General features: G+C 40.5%; 1 protein-coding gene across 6 annotated transcripts in view; it reads right to left on the bottom strand.

Annotated features, from left to right (window-relative positions):
• Window positions 1–2,020: 2,020 nt before the first annotated feature.
• Window positions 2,021–21,116, bottom strand: part of usp32 (ubiquitin specific peptidase 32) — a 58,311-nt gene continuing 39,215 nt past the window's right edge. The window contains exons 14-34 of one of the 6 annotated variants that reach the window (XM_026319767.1): window positions 20,842–21,020; window positions 20,161–20,301; window positions 19,359–19,524; window positions 16,739–16,893; window positions 16,024–16,105; window positions 15,793–15,867; window positions 15,168–15,306; window positions 14,977–15,082; window positions 14,134–14,307; window positions 11,838–12,012; window positions 11,603–11,754; window positions 10,685–10,796; window positions 10,369–10,568; window positions 10,016–10,200; window positions 9,783–9,869; window positions 9,405–9,525; window positions 7,546–7,737; window positions 7,154–7,379; window positions 6,634–7,052; window positions 6,460–6,552; window positions 2,021–6,115 (exon numbers count right to left, since the gene is read on the bottom strand). In XM_026319767.1, the coding sequence (XP_026175552.1) occupies window positions 5,942–6,115; window positions 6,460–6,552; window positions 6,634–7,052; window positions 7,154–7,379; window positions 7,546–7,737; window positions 9,405–9,525; window positions 9,783–9,869; window positions 10,016–10,200; window positions 10,369–10,568; window positions 10,685–10,796; window positions 11,603–11,754; window positions 11,838–12,012; window positions 14,134–14,307; window positions 14,977–15,082; window positions 15,168–15,306; window positions 15,793–15,867; window positions 16,024–16,105; window positions 16,739–16,893; window positions 19,359–19,524; window positions 20,161–20,301; window positions 20,842–21,020 (3,353 nt within the window). In that variant the 3' untranslated portion in view covers window positions 2,021–5,941. Of the gene's footprint in view, window positions 6,116–6,459; window positions 6,553–6,633; window positions 7,053–7,153; window positions 7,380–7,545; window positions 7,738–9,404; window positions 9,526–9,782; window positions 9,870–10,015; window positions 10,201–10,368; window positions 10,569–10,684; window positions 10,797–11,602; window positions 11,755–11,837; window positions 12,013–14,133; window positions 14,308–14,976; window positions 15,083–15,167; window positions 15,307–15,792; window positions 15,868–16,023; window positions 16,106–16,738; window positions 16,897–19,358; window positions 19,525–20,160; window positions 20,302–20,841; window positions 21,024–21,116 lie in introns of all 6 variants that reach the window. The other 5 variants (XM_026319748.1, XM_026319784.1, XM_026319775.1 and 2 more) reach the window with 5 other exon arrangements.

A 21,116-nucleotide genomic window follows, 5' to 3' on the forward strand; every position in this document is an offset into this window, starting at 1 on the left:
ATATTTGGGACAGCATTTGAAAACCTGCCCTGAGTGGTTAAATATAACCTAAAATGTCTGTGCACTGATTTAACATGCTCAATATGATACTTGAATTAGCTGGGGTTTTTATCATTCAAGGTGATGGTGACTGCTCGCAGACATTTAGCCTCATGATATTCATCCTTATCTGTGAAATCAACCTGTGGACTCTCAAGTTCCACATCATCCTGGACAGAAAGGCGGCTTTCAGCTAACTACAAAGGAATACAACCTCCACTGCTTTTGTGCTTTTGCACTGCTGTGTGGCAAAAAAGATGCACATAAAAATAATTTTGATAGGATGTATTAAAAAAAAAAATCACATTACATCAGAATAGAATAGAAAAACTTAAATCAATGTCATGACTGCTGGTATAGCAAACTGTTTCTTACTCTATCCTTTTCCTTGATGTTCTCCAGTATCTGGCAAATGTTTTGAAAATGTTGGCTCCAGTCTTGCATGACTGTCTGTAGGACATTGAAGTAATTCACCATGTTATAAACTACTGGGAACCAACTATCATGCTTGACACTGACATTTCTATCATATAAAAATAGCAGCATGCTCAATATATAATTTGCAGATGTAATAATACAACAGGGAGAAGACTCAGCTGCAGAATTTAGAGTGACTGACAAATTTTGAGTGAATACAGACTTATCACTCTTTGATCAGTAATGTGGATTCAAGCAGGTGATGACCTGCATCAGAAGAAGGTTCATCCTATCAGAAGTTGAAAGGGCAGGGATGGTTGGATGGAGTAAACTTGGTGTCAGACAATGTGACTGTTGGTCTTTTTCATCACTTTTTCAACATCTCACTCTGAAAGTGTTTTTCCTGTTCAGAGGACGTTCACTCCTCCTCATCACACACGAACGCACATACAATAAATAGAGGATATAGATTTGTTTTCAGTAGCAGAAGAGCCCAAAAGCACCGGTAACAATTAATAAGGTTTCCAACCAGGATCACAGAAGAGTGAACCCAAATATTGTGCCATGCTTAGTTACTGTTAGTTACTGGGGCTGCAGGACATGACGACTTGAACTTGTTAGGAAATCTAAAATCCCAACTTTAACAACCTCAGTACAGTAGAAATTATTGTGTGGTTAACATTGTCTTACCTGTTGGTTTCTCCACCAGATGCTGTAACAACTTTTCATGAGTGTTAAGACTTGAGCCAGGCCTCTGTCACCTTCACTTCCCAGGGGAAACCTATTGATTCCTGAGGCAAGTCAAAGTGCATGGTCTTCAGAGAAGACCACACTGTGATTAGCATGAGTTTTAAAAAGTAATTTTCTAGTAATTTTCCAAACTTTCAATGGATACAGGTTTGGGCAGTGTCGATCAATGGTACTATGTGACTGATTTTCACACAGCTGGATATAGTACCAGCCTGTGATGTTGTTACCATTTTGGAGTGCAGATGCTGCAGAGCCAGAGCAATGTGATAAGCGGTGATGGGTGAGGAGGCTCTGCAGTTCAGGATCTACACTCAGGTGCTCTCTGTTGGTCTGCAGGAAGGTGACAGACCTCAAATCCTCCATGATCAGAATGTAAGGCTCTTAAATTTTAAACAGAGCTATTCTTATATCATGCTGCAAATATGCATATAAACAATATGCATTCCAATAGAAAGCAGCTTTACCTGTGTTTTCTGTTGAACAACAGCTTACTTTAATGGGATGTTTATCAGAAACCAGCTGGAACAGTTATGTTGAAGCAGTCCGTCTGGTGTTTACTGTACTGCTGTTGTTAACACACTTCAAGAAAGTGTTAATATGTCAGGCAGGAATAGATACGTTTTAATAGATAGACAGTTTTACTAAATAGAATAGATAAGTTTTAAATGCAAGTTACACAGAATTTCTGGTTATAAAGTCTAAGCCTGCCCTTAACAAACCCAAACATATTAAATCACATTTCAATAATAGTTATTAACCAAGTGACTAGCATTCCTTGATCGACACCAACAGCATTGCTAAAAATCCAACCACATTGCCATTTCCTCTGCAGAATTTAATTTGTCGCTTCAGTATTTTGTTACAGATCAACAGTATCACTCCATATACAGCTACAAGAACGGTATTTTGTACAGTTCATATTCAAATACATAGCTTTCATTGGCTTATTTACAAAACTCATTTTATATGTACATGTTTTTATGTCAGTGCAATGTCACTTTCTTTGAACGAACGCCTTACAAAAAAAGTTCTTTAAATAAACACGTCTAGTTCAGATCGGACAGACACATTTAAATAAAAAGACGCTACAGACACAGACAGCTCAGTAGTAGATTGCACTGCCTGCAAAAACTGAATGACTTATTCTTCTGTGGGTGTAACCTGGGGGAGGGATTATATAGCAAGGGGAGGGGGTTTACATCAGTCTTCTGGTTTACAGGATCAGTGTCTGCCCAGTTTTTTTTTTTTCTGGATTATGAAAATTGTGCTAAAATTAACCCCCACACAAAACATTGTGTTTTTGCTAATACAGTTTAAGTTACAGGTGTGGTAAGCTTAGCGTCACACACATAGTCGTTTGAGGGCACATTCATAGCCAGAAAACAAAAAAGCTGTCAGCCAATTTCACCTTTAAATGATGCCAAACATTACCAACATTACTACTCAAAAAAAACAAATCCTTTGTAAAATTTTCCCTTTGGGCCATGTGATGACAAACACAGACTCCAACTACAGCTGGTGCAAAGGCAGGAGGGTGCAGGAAACAAACAAACAAATAAAAAAAAAAAAGCTGAGAAAGCAAATATAAATAGCACTCATCTGTACATTTCCATTTGTTCAACAAGTGTACTATTTGCAAAGGAAAATACATTTCATTCAGTGACAGAGTATCTTGCCAAATGCATCCATAAAGACACCTTCTCGCCATAGTCCCAGCAGCTCAAAAGGGGCGATCAGAGATGCATCTCTCTGTTATCTAGTGAGATAAAAAGGGGAGGGGGGGAAGGCAGGGTAGTGCTGACTGACTGCTGTCCATTCACAGTGATGAGACTGAGCTCAGGGCAGGAGGAGCTCCACACATGCTACACAGCAAACAGAAAGCTCTACTGAAAGGACTGCACACAGCCAAATGTGAGTTTGTTTCAAACTAACCTCAATAGTCACATCAAGTAACCAAATCCTCAGCTATAAAGAGGAACAGAACTTAAAATTTACATGAAACTAGTATTTAGATTCAGCAAAATAAAAAAAAAAATCTAAATGTTGGGTCCAGTGATGTAGGGAGCTTTTTAAAGATTAGACTACCATCTGATATAAGCACATCTGTTTACAGGGTCTGACATTTTGGTAACACTAACAATTTTCCAGGAACTTTCATGGAAACAGGAAGCTATCACTTGCAAAATGGAGAAAAAGCTCTGAAAGAGTGAACTGAGCTAAGTTTTTCAGGGTTTTTCGTTTTCAACCACAATGTCAACAAAACAGCCTTAAATCACCAATACATTTAAAAAACTGAACATCCCATTAATTTACTCTCCAATTATAACTTGCTTTGAGGAAATGATTGGGTCTATGGGACATGACAGGGCCAGATTAGCCCACTAAGGGACCCATGGGTTAGCTTTTGATGAATGAATTCAATTTTGTTTTAGTGACATTTCATTTAGGTATACATAATATTTTATATACATATACATAATATCATTTGATTGTATAATTGAAATCAAGTGAAATACTAACGGTGTTACAACTATATAGACAGGGCCACAAAATATACGAGCTGCATCTAGGCCCATATCATTTTAGTTCATGTTGACTTTTAACAAATTCACTATTTATCAAATCAGCTCGAGGGATGATGACAGTCTGATAGCACCTGTAAGCATCCACAGACATGCAGTGGCATCTACAAAACCAGGCTTCAATGACAAACACTACACTGTGTAAATTAGCACTCCCATTTATGGCAACGTTTATAAGTGCTTTCAAAGAGTAACACCCACTAATAATCTTCGTGTTGACTTTAGGTGAACATCTCATCTTACTGCAGTGATGTACAGGTACACCTACAGGAGAACTGCACTGATTTCATACATCAAAACTGTTTCCAGGTGTTGGGGAATACTACTGCACATGTCAAAAAGATTTTATAAAACCATTTGTCTCTCCAGAGAGAGATATGTGACGTTTGGTAAATGTCAATAAGTGATGTTAGTCAAGTCGATTTTAGTTGGGTCTATAAGACTACAAGTTTGACAAGAAAAAAAAAAATCTGTGGGTGTGGAATTAGGAAAAAGTGAGTTTTCCCAGACCTCTGCAGCCTGCTCCTCATTCATCTCAGTTGCAGGCTGCAGGCTCCAGGCACTTGAGTCTGAGACTAAACTGTTGGTAGTTGAGTTGCATTGTATAATTAATGCATCCCTGGAACAAACAAAGGAATATCGTCAGTTCTGTTGCACTGATTTTGTACCTTTGTGAGTCTAATGATGTAGTAAGTAAATAAGTGGAGTACTCTTTAAATAATATAATTTAAATATAAAAGTAAAATTTTTTTTGACTACAATTAAGTGATCCATAAGGTCTCGGCTTTTTTCGGGTTTCTTATGGGTGGGTACAAACATTAGTATTTCAAATGAGTTGGAATCCCAACAGCTGACAATTGCAGCAAATGAAAAGCGCATGTTGTGACAGCACTGTGACCCCTCTCAATGTGTCTTGGAGATAAACATTAATACCTGACATGAAGTGGGTCCTGAACCTTGCATTAAGATACAACAATAAAATAAATCTTTCATAAAAACAATGCATTTGTAGAATCAAAAAAAAGAGAAACAACACATATTCTATATATATATATATTTTTTTTTTTCTCTAAGCATTTCTCTTTTGAAACCATGGCACCTGTCCTAAACAAACCCAGACTCATACTCGGAGAAGTTTTGGATACACACAGGTCAACATCGCACAAATCACCACTGATATTTGGCAGCTGCAGGATGAAATACAGTTTTGGCAAAAATGCCTAATTCCACGTGGACATGAAGACCTGTGTGAGTGTCCTAAGGGGAAGGACATTTTTATTTTATTTATTTTTTTAAATTAGGGGTGTAATCCTAAATATGGGTACCTTGTGTCCTATACAGGAAGGAAGCATTTCATTATTATTAATACTGTTATACACTTTTACAGCCGGCCAACAGACTGCAGGAAGCAGCAAGAAGCGATGAGGTAGCGAATGACATATTTTTTTCTTAGTGACACTATCGCTAATAAAACCTTTGGAGAACTATTTAAAAGCTCATCACATTATCCTGTGTACTAGATACCAAATTTCAACATCATATGTTGACCTGTGGCATCATATATGACACCAGCAAAGTCATTTGTTTTAACTCTTGGGCCCTGGTCACACCTGGCATTAAAACTCAGTCTGTATCCAATCATTGGCCTTGAGCTTTACGCCTGGACTACATCATGTGATCTCTTTTTTTTTTTTTTAAATCCAAGCTCAGATCACATGCTAACTCCAGGTGTAAATGTTTTTTTTTTAATTTTTATTCTGACATCACAAGTGATAAATGCACAATAACGAAACAACATCACTTCATTACTTGGCCTTTTGATGGCATACATTCCGAGATGTGTCAGTATGCAAGTACACGTTACATGTATGTTGTTGAGTTCACATGAGGAAGGGAGCAGGGATTTGTTTTTGTGGGGCTCAGCAAAGTGCACCAGTATAGTGCTTTCACCGGGGCTTTGTTGCTGTCTTGGCAAACCTTTGCACTAAATCCATGTTTGTGATCAAGTGTAGAAAGTGCTGCAACAAGTCTGATTCTAGTCATTAGCAATGAGAAATCTTCAAAAATGATCTAAATGTCTGGTGCTTCCTGCTCCAGCAGCACAAGAGAGCAAAGAGCAGGCGTAGTGCTGGCTGACGGAAGACAAGGTGCAATCACTGGAGGACACAGTACTTCTTGTAGTCTGATTCAAAGTCTTCATCCATGCTACTGGTGTCAGCCATCTTCTTGCCATCGATCTTTGGCAGGAACTGGGAGTAGTCGACTCCCTGCTGCTCATAGAAAAGGATGTAGGCCGAGTCGGTGTCGATCTCCTCCGAGTGCACTTCCTGAAAATGATGTGATATAAAGTGTTTTTCAGGAACTTATATGTGTTTTCTGTGCCTGGACATGTTTTTAATAAATTGCAACAAAGCAACTGAAATCAAGTAGCAAACAATTTGGCTCCTGATATTTAAGGCTATATCGATTTAAATATATTTAAAAAGACAGACCAATCATTTAGCAGGTATCATTCATAGCAGGAGTGAAGGCCTTGTCTAGCTGCTGTTTCTAACTGTTAGTAAACACTACTTAAGTTCCAGGAGAATACTTTTTATACGACCTGGGTGTGATACTGTATGTAACAAACATGCTGTTAGATATGGAGATATGAACTGTTCTGCTGTCTTACCTTACAGCTGCTGTCATTGTAACAGTACCATTTCTCATTGGGGTTTTTGGCATATGTCACATAGTGGCCTCCTCCCATTATTCCTGAATGGCACTAAGGACAAAATCAGAAACACATTTTAGAATAGTTTCTAAGCAGACACCCTATTGAGGGACTTGTGTGACAGTGACTTACTGATATTGCATAGAGGTTGTAGATGGCGTCCAGGCACATGTTGTCTCTGTGCTGTGGCAGTGAGTTGTCAGGGTCCATGTTGCTCTCTGTGCTGCAGTCTGAATTTAGCCCATTGCTGTCACCGTTCACGAGCACCACGTCGCAGTGACTGCTGGACGCCTCAGTACCATATGATGATTCTGAAGTGATCGCCTCTCCTGATACTGCATTCCCCTCTGTGTCTGCCTGAGGCACACTATCCCCTGGATCAGCAGCTCCATCCAAGTTCTCCTTGCTGTTAGAGAGGCGGTGTCTGCTGCCCAGCTGGGGCAGGCGTAGCCGTCCTGGCCTGCGTCCTCCGCTGCTGGCCTTAGGGCTGCTGGAGGGGCTGCTGCTGCGGCTGAGTGAAGGTGCGGACTTTCTGCTAGAGGCAGGGGAGGCTGTCAGGAAAAACACAGGATTAAAGACACTTCCTCTGTGGCTGAGTTTATTTTGTTTCACATTATGTCATGCTCCCAACATAAAACTAAACAGGTGGTACCTTTGTGAAGGTTGCAGAAGCCAGCTGGAGCAGAGATGGAGGAGAGGTTGTCTTCTCGGACCCTCAGCAGATCCTCACTCTCACTGCGGGAGTGGAGACAGTGTTGCTCCAGGTCTCGAGGAGCCAGGAAGGCGCTGGGATCAAAATTCTCCCGTGGGAACTTGACAATCTTCTGGGATTTGATCCAGCGACCATTGACAAACTGGAAGCGTTTTAGGTGGACAATCTGGAGAGGGCAACACAAATCACACATACTGGGTTGTCCAGCTAAATACTGTCAAGAAAAACAGTAAATACTATAGAAAAATCACATGGAAACATTTGCGCTAACAAAAAACTATCGTTGGGCCCAGAGCTCAGGGCTCACATGATCATAAAAAGGTGCCACTGACCAGAATGGGTGGCAGCCTCCAGAGGTCCAGCTTCTTGGTGGCCAGTCGGTGGGTCTTGCACTTGGAGCAGTAGTAGAGCTCATCCTCTCCCAGCTCCTCCTCACTGGTGAAGGCCTTCAGACAGCTGTCCAAGCTGATGGGCTCAGCCTGAGCCCGACGGGACTGCTCCACACTGCAGTGCTCCTCCACTATCTACAGGGAACACCATGACGCTGTATGAGGTGAAGGTATTGTATATCATGCATACACTTTATTTAATAGTGTTGTCTAACTCATGTTCCTTTAGTAAAGCTTTAACAGAACTAAAAGTACTCAGTGTCTGGTGCACTGCACTCCAAGATTTCAAAAAGAGAACTATTTTTTTTTCTTTCAGCTGCTCTTGTTCAAGGTGGCCACAGAGGATCAATTTTGATCCACGTACTCAATTTGGCACAAGTTTTACATTGGATACCCTTCCTGACGCAACCTCAGTGGCTGAGGCTAGCGGCCCCTGGACTTCCAAGATGGTCTCCTATCTAAGTACTAACCAGGCATGGCCCTGCTTAGCTTCAGAGATCGGACACTATCGGGCACTCTCACTCAGGTGCGGCCACTCAAAAAGAGAATACATGATAGGTTTAATGCCCTTATTATGATCAGCAGTCACAAATCTGTAAGATACATGAAGAAGTGTTCAAGAAGCGAAATCTTTGTTGTCCAGTGTTAAGTGTGCACTATTCCTCATGCTGCTGAAGCAGCATTTTTATATAACAAAGTAATGCAGTTGCAGAATTCAACAGGGAAGTAATAATACCTACAGTATACATAACCACATCATGCATCCTGACTTGTGCACGGTCACAAACTTGAAGTAACTTCATAAATTTTAATGACACACTGTAGCTCATACATTCCTGGATCTTTACAGTTGAACCCTCTATTGAATTTCACTCTGTAGCTAATTTACCAGCTCACTGGTGACTCCGTGTGGGTAAGTCCAGAACTACAGGAATTTCTGTTGAGGAGACTTATCTCACTTCTCTCAAATATTAATCAATAATACAAGGACCGAGCGAATGCTGCCACACAGGAATTCGAGTGCTCAATAGCGTCTGCTCTTGGAAGCTAAGCAGGGCTGTGCCTGGTTAGTATTTGGATGGAACATGGAAGTCCAGGGGCCGCTATCCTCAGACACTGAGGCTGCAACAGGAAGGGCATCCGGCATAAAACTTGTGCCAAATCCACAATGCGGATCAATTGATCTGCTGTGGTCACCCCGAATGGGAGTAAGCCGAAAGGTAAAGAAGAAGAAGAATACAAGGACCAAGTGCATCACTGAGGAAGTCATAAACTTGACCATCTGCACTGTGAAGCTATATACGCATTTAAACAGTGAGAGTGTTTCCCAAACAAAGACTGACAAAACACCACTCGCACAGAAATAATTCTGTATTTCATTTAGGGCTGCAACATCTAGTCGATATTATTGAGAACATTTGATTATTAAAATAGTTGGCAGTGACACTGAGCAGCTGCAGAGATGATACCAGAAGTAGAGAAGCGTGAGAGTCACGTTTTCCATAAATAAACAATTATTACTCTGTTATGTGGTCAGACAATCAGTCATTCAGTAAATTGATCATGGTTCTGTTGACCCATGTCACCATGAACCTCCATGTTTTTTAGGTTTCATGTCTATATTTCCTCTGGTGTATTTTATTTTTTTGAAAACGGGAGATATGTCATGACAGTCTGGAGTTTATATGTGAAAACAGAAACATTTATTCCACAACGACTCCAACCTGCTTCAGTCATCAGTACAATGATGTGTGTATGTGTGTATGTGTGTGTGTGTGTGTGTGTGTGTGTGTGTGTCCCACCCTCTCCTGGGAGGTCTGGTAGCGGAGGTGTAGGGCAGTGGGGTCCCAGTCCACAGCTATATAAGCATTTCCAACAGAGGCTCTGTCTTCTGTGCACTCTATTGTACAGCCTCTACAGAACCTAGAGACACAGACATGCACAGGTCCAGCTGCAACACATACACAGGCCAGGAAAACAAACTTGGATTCTATAAATGACTATAATTCTCTGTGAAGACAAGAAGTAGCTTCCTTGGGTTTTATTCCTTGGCTTTTCTGTTTCTCAAACAGTGTTAGTGCCTTGAATAAAAGTATATCTTACATCCAAATCTGAACATCCCAATACCACCACATGCATTAGTTACTACTTTATACAGAGTGTATATGAAATACTGATACCTGTACCACGGACACCAGGCACATGAGTTGCCATCCTTACTCACGACCCGTAAAGTGAAGGGGTACTGGTAGCCCATACTGTCATCACTGCAGGTTAAAAGAAAACATTGGCTAGCTTACACGAGTGGAAGGAGGGGGATAATGGTGACCTACACATGGCTCCTTCAAAAATAAAAGAAAAAATTCAATACAGAAACAATTTCAGAACTGAAAGCAGAAGACCGTCAGCCTACCAGTCCTGGGCATGGTTGCTAGCTTCCTGTGGGGGCACTGGGCTGGCCAGCCGGGACACTTGGATCCATACGGCATCATACAGGTCTTTCTTACTGGTGTGGACAGTGCAGGGAACTATAAGTGGCATGCCGAACAGACTGGGCCGGTTCTTCTGAGATGACAGAAAGTACAGCTCCGTACGCATCTGAAAGGGGACAGAAACGTGTTTATACAATCACAGTAAAGCACTGTTGCATAATTTGATAAAATTGATTTGATTTAAGCCTCTTAGTGATGCAGTGTTTTTTAACATCATCAATTTCTCCTTAAAATTGTAGACAATAACCTTAAATACATATTGCGCTATTCTCACCATTTTCCTGTGCATTGCGATGATGTATCCAATGAAGGGGCTCTCCTGCATTGGTGTGATGTGTCCATTGCTGACCCCATTGACCAGTGGTGTCTCTGGGCTGCAGGGAACCATGGTGCACGGCCCCCCATTAGGGATGAGGATAGGCTTATTGCCGAGGTGCCCATTACCAACTGAGCCATTAGCTACTGGGGTAATGTCTAATGGAGTGGAGAAGACAGACGCATAAGGATATGAAACAATACCGTAGGTAATTGTGCTTCCTCAGACAGACCTACAGTGAAGGCAAACACAAAGTGCAAGTGGCTGAGCTCACCTGTGAGTGTGGGTGAGCTCAGTGATGTTGGTGAACCAGGCACCGGGATCTCAAAAGCACAAAGAAAGCCATTAACAGACAGGCGGACCTTCTGGTTGTCCTGAGGGAAGTTCTGAAAACAAAGCATTTGCACATCAGACTGCAGTACTTCACAGCAGCAGTGTCAACAATTGCCAGTATACTGAGCAACTGGCAATATGCAGTTTTAAAAATAAAAACGTGATGCTGTGTAAAGGGCCTTTTTGACACTGAAACTAGGGGAAAAAAAAGCAGTGGAACTGTAGCAATCCCACCTGCAACTATCAATTTGCAAACTCGCACCAGCTCTCAGATGATAACTATTGTTTTTTATACTAAAGACACACTGCAGTGTTTCATTAGCCAGATTGACTTTCAGATTGTTACACCTGGCCTGCAAATAAGGCACAAACAAACATTAGGCTAAATGTCGTATATTTTGGCTCCCTGACTATGTCAGTACTTGGTAACTTTTCTGTTGGACAGATATCATAACCATAAATATCTTTTGTAGCAGCTAAGAGTCTTTCTGTTCTTGACTGAGGAATTTTCAGCCACTCCTCCTTCAGACCACTGCAAGTTCAGAGTCATTTTGAGGTTGTCTTACACACATAGTAAGTGAGCTCTATAGGTCATGGGACTGTGATGGCTGGAAACAGCGCTGTTGGAGCAGGATATCCACAAGGATATACTTTTTTGAAAAGTAGTTTAAATTGAGTGCTTCATTTTGTGAACATGTTTTCAAATTCTAAACTTTCTAGTGGCAAATAATTAGTATTTGATCCTGGAAACCTAATTTTGCTGTACAGTGCCAGGAATGATGTCCTTGCCCTTTTTTTCCCCAGCTATATTTTTATAAGTGACGTGGTGTGTGGCAAGACCAGTGGAGCAGTCCAGTACCTTGATGTTAGAGGTATGGACCTCAGCGAGAAGGATCTGCTCAGGCTTCAGACTGCACAATTCACTCAGCTGTTTCTTCAGTCCTGTGTACTTTTCATCCATATTCAACCTCAGGCCATAGCGCACAGGTGTGGAACCATCCAGTTTAATCACTACAAACACACAACATGACACAGGAATCAGGTTTTGTTATTAAAAGAAAATTAAGTTTGTGTCTGTCCTCCAGGCTCCTTACCAGTGATCTCAAGATGCATGGAGCTATCCATGGGTAGGGGTAGAGACAGGAAGTTGAAGGGATCAAACCGAGCGCTAATGTGACCACAGGTCTTACACTTCACCTGGGACTTGAGCTGACCATGGAACAGGTCCACCACAATGGAGCGGTTCCTGCGCAGGTGGTTCTCCCACGCCTATGAGGCAACACAAACAAACATACTCACAGTACTGAGATAATATACAATTATTCCTACAAGTCCCTCCTCAGGACAAACAGCAAACATACAGAACATGACTAGAGCACATTAACTATTTAAATAAAAAGCTTAGATGATGGACTGACTGGTATTGACTGCTCTGTTTTTATCCTCTTCCTTTGACTTTCAGAATGGACGCTAAAGGATGTAACAGCTTGGATGATGCCATAAAAAAGCAGACAAGCCTGAAGTCATCAAAGGCCCTGTCTTCCCATCCCATACATTTCCAACCAGACTAACACAAGCATGGAAAAGCACAAGCATATTCATTTGTTCTTCCCTTGATGGAGGTAATGGATGACAGCAAATGATACAGTCTACGTTTCCCCTCATAATGTGTGTCAACTGACCTTCATAGTAAAGTCTGAGATGATATATGGGGCTAAATGTAAGAAGACCATAACAATTTATAATTACTTTTTCAACTGAGAATCAGTAGTAGTTTTTAAATGATCGTGATTTGAAGTGGGTGGGGCTCAGTTGGGAAACATGCAACATTTGAATCAAATTGACAAGCTGAAGGGTTTGCTTAGCTGCTATCTATCAAATCTGATCAAACCACACACAGAGTCTTGATGACGTACATTACTCAGTGTATCATGGTTGAACGGCCAAAAAATAATTACGATGTTTTTAACTACTCATAAATATTTAAAATGAACTAACTTTTTTTTTGCCACTTGGGGGCAGTGGTGAACACAACTCTGATACATTATCACCTTTAAAACTGACATGAAGTTAACAGTTTCAGCTTTAACCATCCAGTATACACAGAGCAACATGATCTCTCATCTCATCTCATCATCTGATCAATGTAAACCCATTTGCATTCTCATCTATCTGGGATTTTCATCTATACCAGTTCCTGAGGAAAATCTCTGGCTCTCTAGCTGCTAAATGCTCCACTGTGTTCATTAGCTGCTCTCACCCTGTGTCTGTCTGCTGTTTGCTGCTGGGCGGGTAGTTACAGTGACCTTATAGAGATTTTCCTCTGAAACAGCTTCCTGCTGCAAACAAAACAAAGTTGTGGTCTGCGCACTAAATAATGAGCTCAAAATACACTATAAAGCTCTGTAAAGCTGAGGGGAGCTACACATACAGGCAATTACTCTGAAGGTCTATTATTCACTAGATTAATAGTGATCCCTTTAATCCTGCATAACATTTCAGCTACCTGTTGACATAAACTGTTAACCAGAGATAAAAGTTATTATTAATGGATTTCCTAACAACATTATTTTGTCTTTACTGGTCTTGCTGAATAACCTGGGGTCTCTGGTGGATATAAACTGAAGTGTAACATTCCTGTGGGGGCAGTTGTGGGCTGTGTCACATTTTGCCATACAAGCACTACTAAAAGTATGCCAAATTAGCTATAAGCACTCTTGGTCTGTAGCGTACCATGAAATCCTGTGAAAAAACATGATAATTTTCAGGCAAGTTAAGGAGTTATAAGGAGAGTCTGATTCTGTGCAGGTGGAGCAGTCTGTAGGCTGGGAGATGTGTAGCAGATGGATTGTAGTGGATGCATCAGGTGCATGTGGGTGTGTCTGTGTGAGTGTGACTGTCACAGCTGGGACTAATCAGACAACTAGGCTCCGATTGTTTAGGTGCAGAAGGCCAACAGGTCCCTCTCTTCCCTCCTGGTACCAGTCAGAGACTGGCAGGGGGACTGTGCTGATGAGGAAGCAGCTGATAAAGCAGAAACCCTGTGGAGTGGAGCAGGCTCTGCCAGAGCAGGAGAGCTACTGGTGGCATGACTTACTGGGCAGAGAAGCAGAAGGTGGAGGAAAGTACTGAAATGGACTGAACTAACTAGCAACATACAATAAAGACAAGTAAACTGTTCATCCCTTTGGCTGTTTGTGTATAAGCTTATAAGTAATAAGCAGGTGTAGATAATGAATGAATGTATGAGTGAATGGCATCGATCTACCCTTGCACCTCCCTTCACATCTCCCTCACACTTTGATCTTCATCCCAGAACTCATGCCACAGTGAGATATATAGCAATAATTTCATCTGTGTATAACAGTATTTGATGAGCAGATCTCTGACCTCAGAGGCCACCTCCCAGTCAGGCCGACCATCACTGTCCTTCAGCTCCACGTATGGTTTCTCATGGACTCGGTTCAGATCTTCATGAAGACCATCGAGCAGGAAGGCTAGCAGCTCCTGGGAATCCTGCTGCTGGAAGCCATTGAAGCGCGGGGCATACTTTGCTATCGTCCACTGAAGAGGAAATTATGGCAACATAAAATTTACTTCCATAAAACCTTTAAAAAGCAAATTATCTTGCAGTTTAGAAACAGACCATCAGCTTATGGATCAAAGGTGACAAACCCTGACCAAACCAATAAATTACTAACTAGTAAGGAAAGTTATTGTGTAGTTTACACAGATACCACATCAGTGGTTCTCAAACTTTTTCTGTCGGGCCCCCCGTTGGAGAACGAAAAATTTCTGGGGCCTCCAACCCCAGTAAAACTGCAACATCAATATTTTAACCGTTCTTTTCACTTATCTGTGAATAATTTTCTGTGCAAATTAAAAACAATTTTTTGCCTAAACAATGCAAAACAACGACAAAAAAAAAAAAAAACAAAAAAAAACTGTTGTAATTGCTCAGACAATACTTTTAAAACTAAAAATATGAAAAGTGCAATTATGATTATAACAACAAAGTTAAGTATTTTCAAAAACAAAAAAGATTTTCAGTATCAGTTGCTGCAATGAGCCTGTTATACATCAGTTGTCATACAACTCTACAAACTGTGCAAAAACACATACAAATAAAGTGAAAATGAAAATATGAAATGAAGGCTCACGTCACTGTATCTTCCCACTGCAGACTGTTAGACTTAAACATTTCATATATAAGACGGTGATGAACCTGCTCACCCTTAGTTTAAGCGGAGCCACATTCTTCTGTGTGCCGCTCCAAAGCTCCATCACTAGGTCTCCATAACACTTGGCCATGTGACCTCGCATCCCAATAGGGTTAGTTCTGTGAATGTCCAAGTTAAATCATACTTTCAAATTCTGAGTAATGCTGGAAAGATTTCTACCAAAGTACTACACTTAAGTGGTACCTGTTGAGCTCATAGAGGTGTCTCCCTGAGAGGAAGTAGTCTGTAAGAGGCTTGGTGTTGCTCACACACTGGATACTGGAGTTCATGAAGCAGGTGTTGCCAAGGTTGCTGAGGCCAGTGGCTCCTTTCTCTGTAGGAACTGGATTGGAAAACAATCATGTACTAATCAGATCTAAATAATCACCTGACTGAGGATACCAAATGTTATTAACTGACTATGACCGATAAGCAGAATATCTTTTGCTGCTGCAGATGTGAGAAACTGTCAAGAATACAAGAACACGGAACATACAAAGAGGGACAGACTGTTACAAAATAAGTGACTCTTGAGTACTAACCCAAAGGTGCCCAGTCCTGACTCTGCTGTTGTATGACAGCTGAGCTGAATTTTGGAATTTGTAATAATCCTTCCAGTCATGTTTGGTGTGATCATTAGGTCTCACATTCTCCCAATGCCACATTCTACTATGAGTATATGTGAAGCTCAAAGACTTTAGTTCAAATGTAATATCTGAGTGTAACAGAGCACAGTTACCATAGATCACAGCATGCTGCTTGAGACAATGCCTTCTTGTTGAAATGTGTACACATGCACAGTGAGTTCATGCAGTGTCTTCCAACTTACCTTTGTGTCTGTCCATCTTACTGCTATTGGCAATAAACGACATTTCCTCAGGCCAGCTCATGTCTTTGTTCCTGACTGTGGATGAGAAAGACATTTCATTGATTAAACCATTTGTCTCCCATTTTCTTGTTCCATCACTCACAATTCCTATTCAAATGAATGCAATGACAGTTATATAGAATTTGATTAATTTTGAAAAGAAATGATGTAGGAAAAGGGGGTGTTTCATACCTTCAATAACTAACTGCTGCTCATCCTGGATCTTCAGACTTTCCAGTGTATGATCTTCATCATCCAGGAGGGTGAGGTAGTTCTGCCAGAGAGAACAAAGCTTGTTGAAACTCAGTTACTCATCCCACATTTTTATGACATTTGACTGATTAGAACTATGAAATAATTACTATCCTGTTCTTTTAAAATCAGACACATTAACCCTCTACAGCATGCTAATGAAAAACATAATTTAATGAACGCCTGTAAAAGTTCTTCCCTTCTGTGCTGGAATTGTATCTGGCTCATGTTTTGCTCTGTGGTAACTTGATGACACAAAAATCCATGAAAGCACTTTACAAATAGATTTTGACATGGAGGCCCTTTTTAATGTTAAGACCTCTTAAGTCCCTCCAGCTGGTATTGTGATTTGGTGGTATATAGTCAAACTGTATTTTCATTGAATTTCCTCAAACCACATGGGAAGCTGACATGTAATATGCCTGGGTCTTCTAAAGCTCTAGAATTTGTCCACTTTAACCAGGCTAAAAGACATACTATGTACAATAACACCACAACGCAAAAGTGGAATTAGAGCCAGTTATTATTTTCATATATTTCATATATTTTCATATATTTCATTAGAGCCTCATTTTGGCCCAATATATCACAAAACATATCTGCATGTCACACTCGTGTATGAAAGAACTGGGACTCTAAAAGCTTCGTGGCCCACCTCACTGTTGTAGAGCCACAGTCTCATGTCCTCCTCCTTGATGCGGAGTCTCTGAGACAGGTAGAGGTGGATGTCCTTGATGGTGCCCATGCGGCTGAAGCAGCCTGTGTAGGCCAACACTCTCTTCAAAGGTGCGTTGGGGGATGGCACATTGCCTGCTAGGTTGTACAAAGAAGACCAAAGAAAACCAGAGCCCTTTAAAAACAATTATTCCACATTCACTTCAGTTGTTTTTGTGTTTAATGTGAAGTTAATAACTGTAATTTAACATATGTTTGTATTTTAAAACTGACTGAAATCATCACCCCTAAAAGCTGATTTGTTGCTATGGTAACCAGACTTATCACAAGCTTCACAATGCAATCACTCTCATCTATAATTTACCAACATGTTTATAAAACTCATCAACGGGATTCTGCTGAGTATTAGTTGTAAGGAAGCAGCAAGAAAGGGCAATGCAAACTTGATTGGTCGATCAACTTAGTGGATTTAGTGGATTCAGATGTAATGAAATCAAATACAAACCAATCAGTATTAGTCCTGTTAAATCAATAAAGAGCTTCAGTTCATTGATGTTGATTATTGAATTTTAATGGCACAAAATGGAATCACCATACTGCTGTTTTATCCAATACAGCAGAATTGCCATTCAAGTATACCACAAAATAAACCATGCTCTATGTTTGACTGAGTGCTTCACTTTTGGCATAATTAGATTTTAGATATTTGACAAGGACATTAATCCATCCCCTGTTTTCTAGAAACAAGAAGGACTGAGATCTTTGGCTGTGACTTTTAAAGCTCGTGTGAATACAACATTTGACTTGAATCTACCAGGTCTGGCTGAAACCCATTAAAGAAGATTTGAATAGCTGTCCACCCTTCCTTATACTTACAGGTCAGAGTTAAGACCTTGTCTCACAATGTTTACCTTTTTATTTTCATCCATTCCAACGTTAGTACCTCCAACTTGTGTTATAAAATAAATAAACTGTTTTCTATATTTTTGTAGAAAGGGGAAAAAAAACTAGAATTAACTATAAAAAGATGGCACTCCCCACAGGTAAAGGGGTTGTGGTGTAACAGATATCTATTTGTACTAATTCGCATTCACTAGATGAAGAGGAAAGGAGTGAAGACTCCTGGAATTGGTTGGAAGAACAAGCCATGTCTTGTTCAACTAGACAGTGTACAGGTTCACCATATAATTATGTATACTTTAGATGCTGCCTTCCTTCCCCATTTGCTGTGTAAATTTCATATTTTCATTTGTTTTGGTTTGTCCATATTATGATGAATATGGTATAATATTCCAATATTCTGATCACATGTCAGCAGATGGTCTTAATATGCAGCTATGACAAGCTGCTGCTCAGACAGAGTATGACTCATGATGGAAGCCAAAGCTTCCCTTGAGGACTCAGGTCTGCGCTGTGGCCTGAAACCTGATATGTTGACTTGATTTGGACCAGCCATCTCCTGCTGAGTGCTGATGTTATCCCAACCTGATTATACTGTAGAAACTGTATGTCTTCACTTTATGCTGTGTCATCTTGTTTCTTCCTTCACAGAGGCATTTCCACTTTTCTATAATATCCATTTAGACATAATCCAAAGAGATTACACACTGCAGTAAAATCTAGTTTTATTTATTGTGTATGGGTCGGTTGGTCTAGAACATATATAGAAGATTAACTGTGAAAAAACAGTAAATATTCTAATTTGGTGGCGCCTACATTTTGGCATAAATGATAAAACAATGTGACAGGAAATTGATGCTCAACAGCAGGCAGATTTAAACGTAATACCGAACAAGCAGTAACGATCTTCTGCAATGAGACATCTACGACAGCTTTAAAAGTGCTAGATTTATTACTAATAAGCTTAACACTGAAATCTATAACAGTTTGAGCAGGGCGTACACATCTCACACGCCCAGTGCTCCTGGTATCTGAACACTTGCCTGAACCTAGCCTTTTACAAATTTCTGGTATGTTCATTATGGTAATTTAACTTCAGAATTTCTTCTGTTGATGTATGGACTGCCAGTTTGGTAAATCAGTATTTTATTTTGCATGTCTTTGGTTACTAGAAGAGTTTTTGTCTAAATGTAACCTACTTGATAAGAGCGTTTCCTCATTTTTTTCTTATTTGGTCCACTCTCTGCAAGTCTAACCTTGCTTCCGTATTTTTGTCTAACACTGGATAAGCATGAGTCCTATTGAGTATTTCACAAAATAATTACCAGTAGTTGTAACTTCCAAAACCCTATCGAATAAATGCATCGCTGAAAAGTTCAGGTTCCAGACTATTCCAAATGTTTCAATTTTCTATATTATTTGATTCAGTGTATCTAGTAAAATAATGCTATCAGTGTAAAGCACTACAAGCCTTGTCAAAACAAATACTTGAATGGCAAGGTCTGTCTTTTAGTGTGAGAAAAAAGTCAGTCATTCCCCTTCATGTTCCATTGGTTCATTCCACTGCCCACTCCAGAGCACTGTGTGGACTGGTTTAGTCCATTAAAGGAGGATTAAATGGGGATATGCTGGGGATGCAGGTTTGCTCAAAGAAGCATTTTTCAACAGCTTGCTCTGTTCTTGCTGCAGGCTTACGTTACCTCTTGGTGGGGGTAAATACGGTGGGAACATTCGCAGGCTCGTCATACCCATATTGACCCAGATGTTAGACTGTGGGGAGCGTGTTGCCGGCTGCTGGCGGAGAAACAGGAGGTAGCGCGGGAAGAGCTCCAGCTCTGCTTGGCCGGTCTTGCTCTCCAGGATGACCTGCAGGGTAGGAGGTGAAAGTTTCAAGTCACAGCAAAATTCTGCCATTGATGTGAAATGGTTGATTGGCAAGTTTTTGGTAAAAAAAAAATATTACTGATGTGAAATAATTGCTAAGAAATTCACCTCTGGTGTGACCTTTAGACTTCTTATCTAAGACTGGAATATGGTTCAATATTTCTGTTGCAAAACAAGTAACTGTAATTTTCAAAATCCCAACAGATGGGCATATTGCTGATTAGTCCAGGTTCCAAGATGTTCCATATTATTTGATCCCTTATATTTACTAAATAATGGCATCATTGTAAAGAACGAGCCTTACATAGCAGATATTGTAAAACATAGTTTTAATGTCCAAAATGTCCATGCAAGAAAAATTCAATGTCCCAGACTGTTCCAAATATCCTTTCCATATTACAGCTTGGTTTTAAGTCTTTTTGAAGAAGTCCAGGTCAGAGTCTTATTATGTGAAAAAATAACTTCTTTTTTAAAATAAGCTTTTGTATTTTACAAAATGATTATTGATTTAATTTAAGTCTGATTTGTTCACACCTTTGTAGACTTACAAATCTGCCAGTAGTGCATGATAGAGATGGCAAGGTTCATTAGCTGAGTAGATGTACTGTTTTTACTCACAGGTCGTGGCAGACTGAGGTTGGCACCATACCAGTGGTAGAGTGCCCGCCACACCGGCTCTGGCACCGTCTCAAAATCTCTACCAGACACCAACTGCAGGGAGCGCTTCAGTCTGCCACCCTCCATGGTTAATGTAGGGGCCTACAGGGGCACAGTACAGACATCAGCATTTAAATACCATATGTGTACAAAAAAAAAAAAACACTATTCTGTCTTCTTGAATTACAGATAATAGACAGAGGCAGTATCCTGATGCTGTGCACAGTCTTGCAGCCTGCTATCTTTACTGCAAAATGTAGGGATTAGAAACTGCGAAGAAAGCACCACCTGGTCAATGAGAGCTGAGGAGCAGTGCCTCCTAATTACAGTGGTAATCACAGATCATTTCTAATGTCAAACCACAAAAAAGCTGCCAATGCTACTCTTCTTCTTCTTCTTCTAAAAAAATAAAAAAGCACTTTATGTAAACTGAACACTGCAAATGCTGTAACGAAAATCAGACTGTGAAATTCATTTAGTTATTGTGAAGGGTCTGTTGAATGCATGGCTTTGAACAACTGCTATTTGAATCCTGTATACAGGAACAATCTGTACAATGCACAGAAGCTTCAGTTTTTAGTTGTTCATAGTGACTGGGGTCCCACACACACGTAGACACACACACATGCACACCGTCCTTGCCTTCATGGGGTCTGTGGTAACCAGAGGCTGGTTATCAATGGCTCCAGGTCTTTGTGCTGTAAGCGGTGAGGGGAGGTGGCCGTTGGCTCCAGAAAAACATTGATTGTTGTTGTCTGATACATTGTGCTGACGAGCAAAACAGCTCTCTGTAGCAGAGGGAGCTACCTGTGGGCTCAAGGCTGCTGGGACACAGGAAAATTGTAAAAAAAAGAGGAAAAGGACATGCAATTTCAACACAATAACAGTATGTTACATTTACTCAGTTGTCAGGTTGA

Source organism: Mastacembelus armatus, chromosome 13 (assembly GCF_900324485.2).
Source record: "Mastacembelus armatus chromosome 13, fMasArm1.2, whole genome shotgun sequence".
In the NCBI taxonomy this organism is placed as follows: Eukaryota; Metazoa; Chordata; class Actinopteri; order Synbranchiformes; family Mastacembelidae; genus Mastacembelus; species Mastacembelus armatus.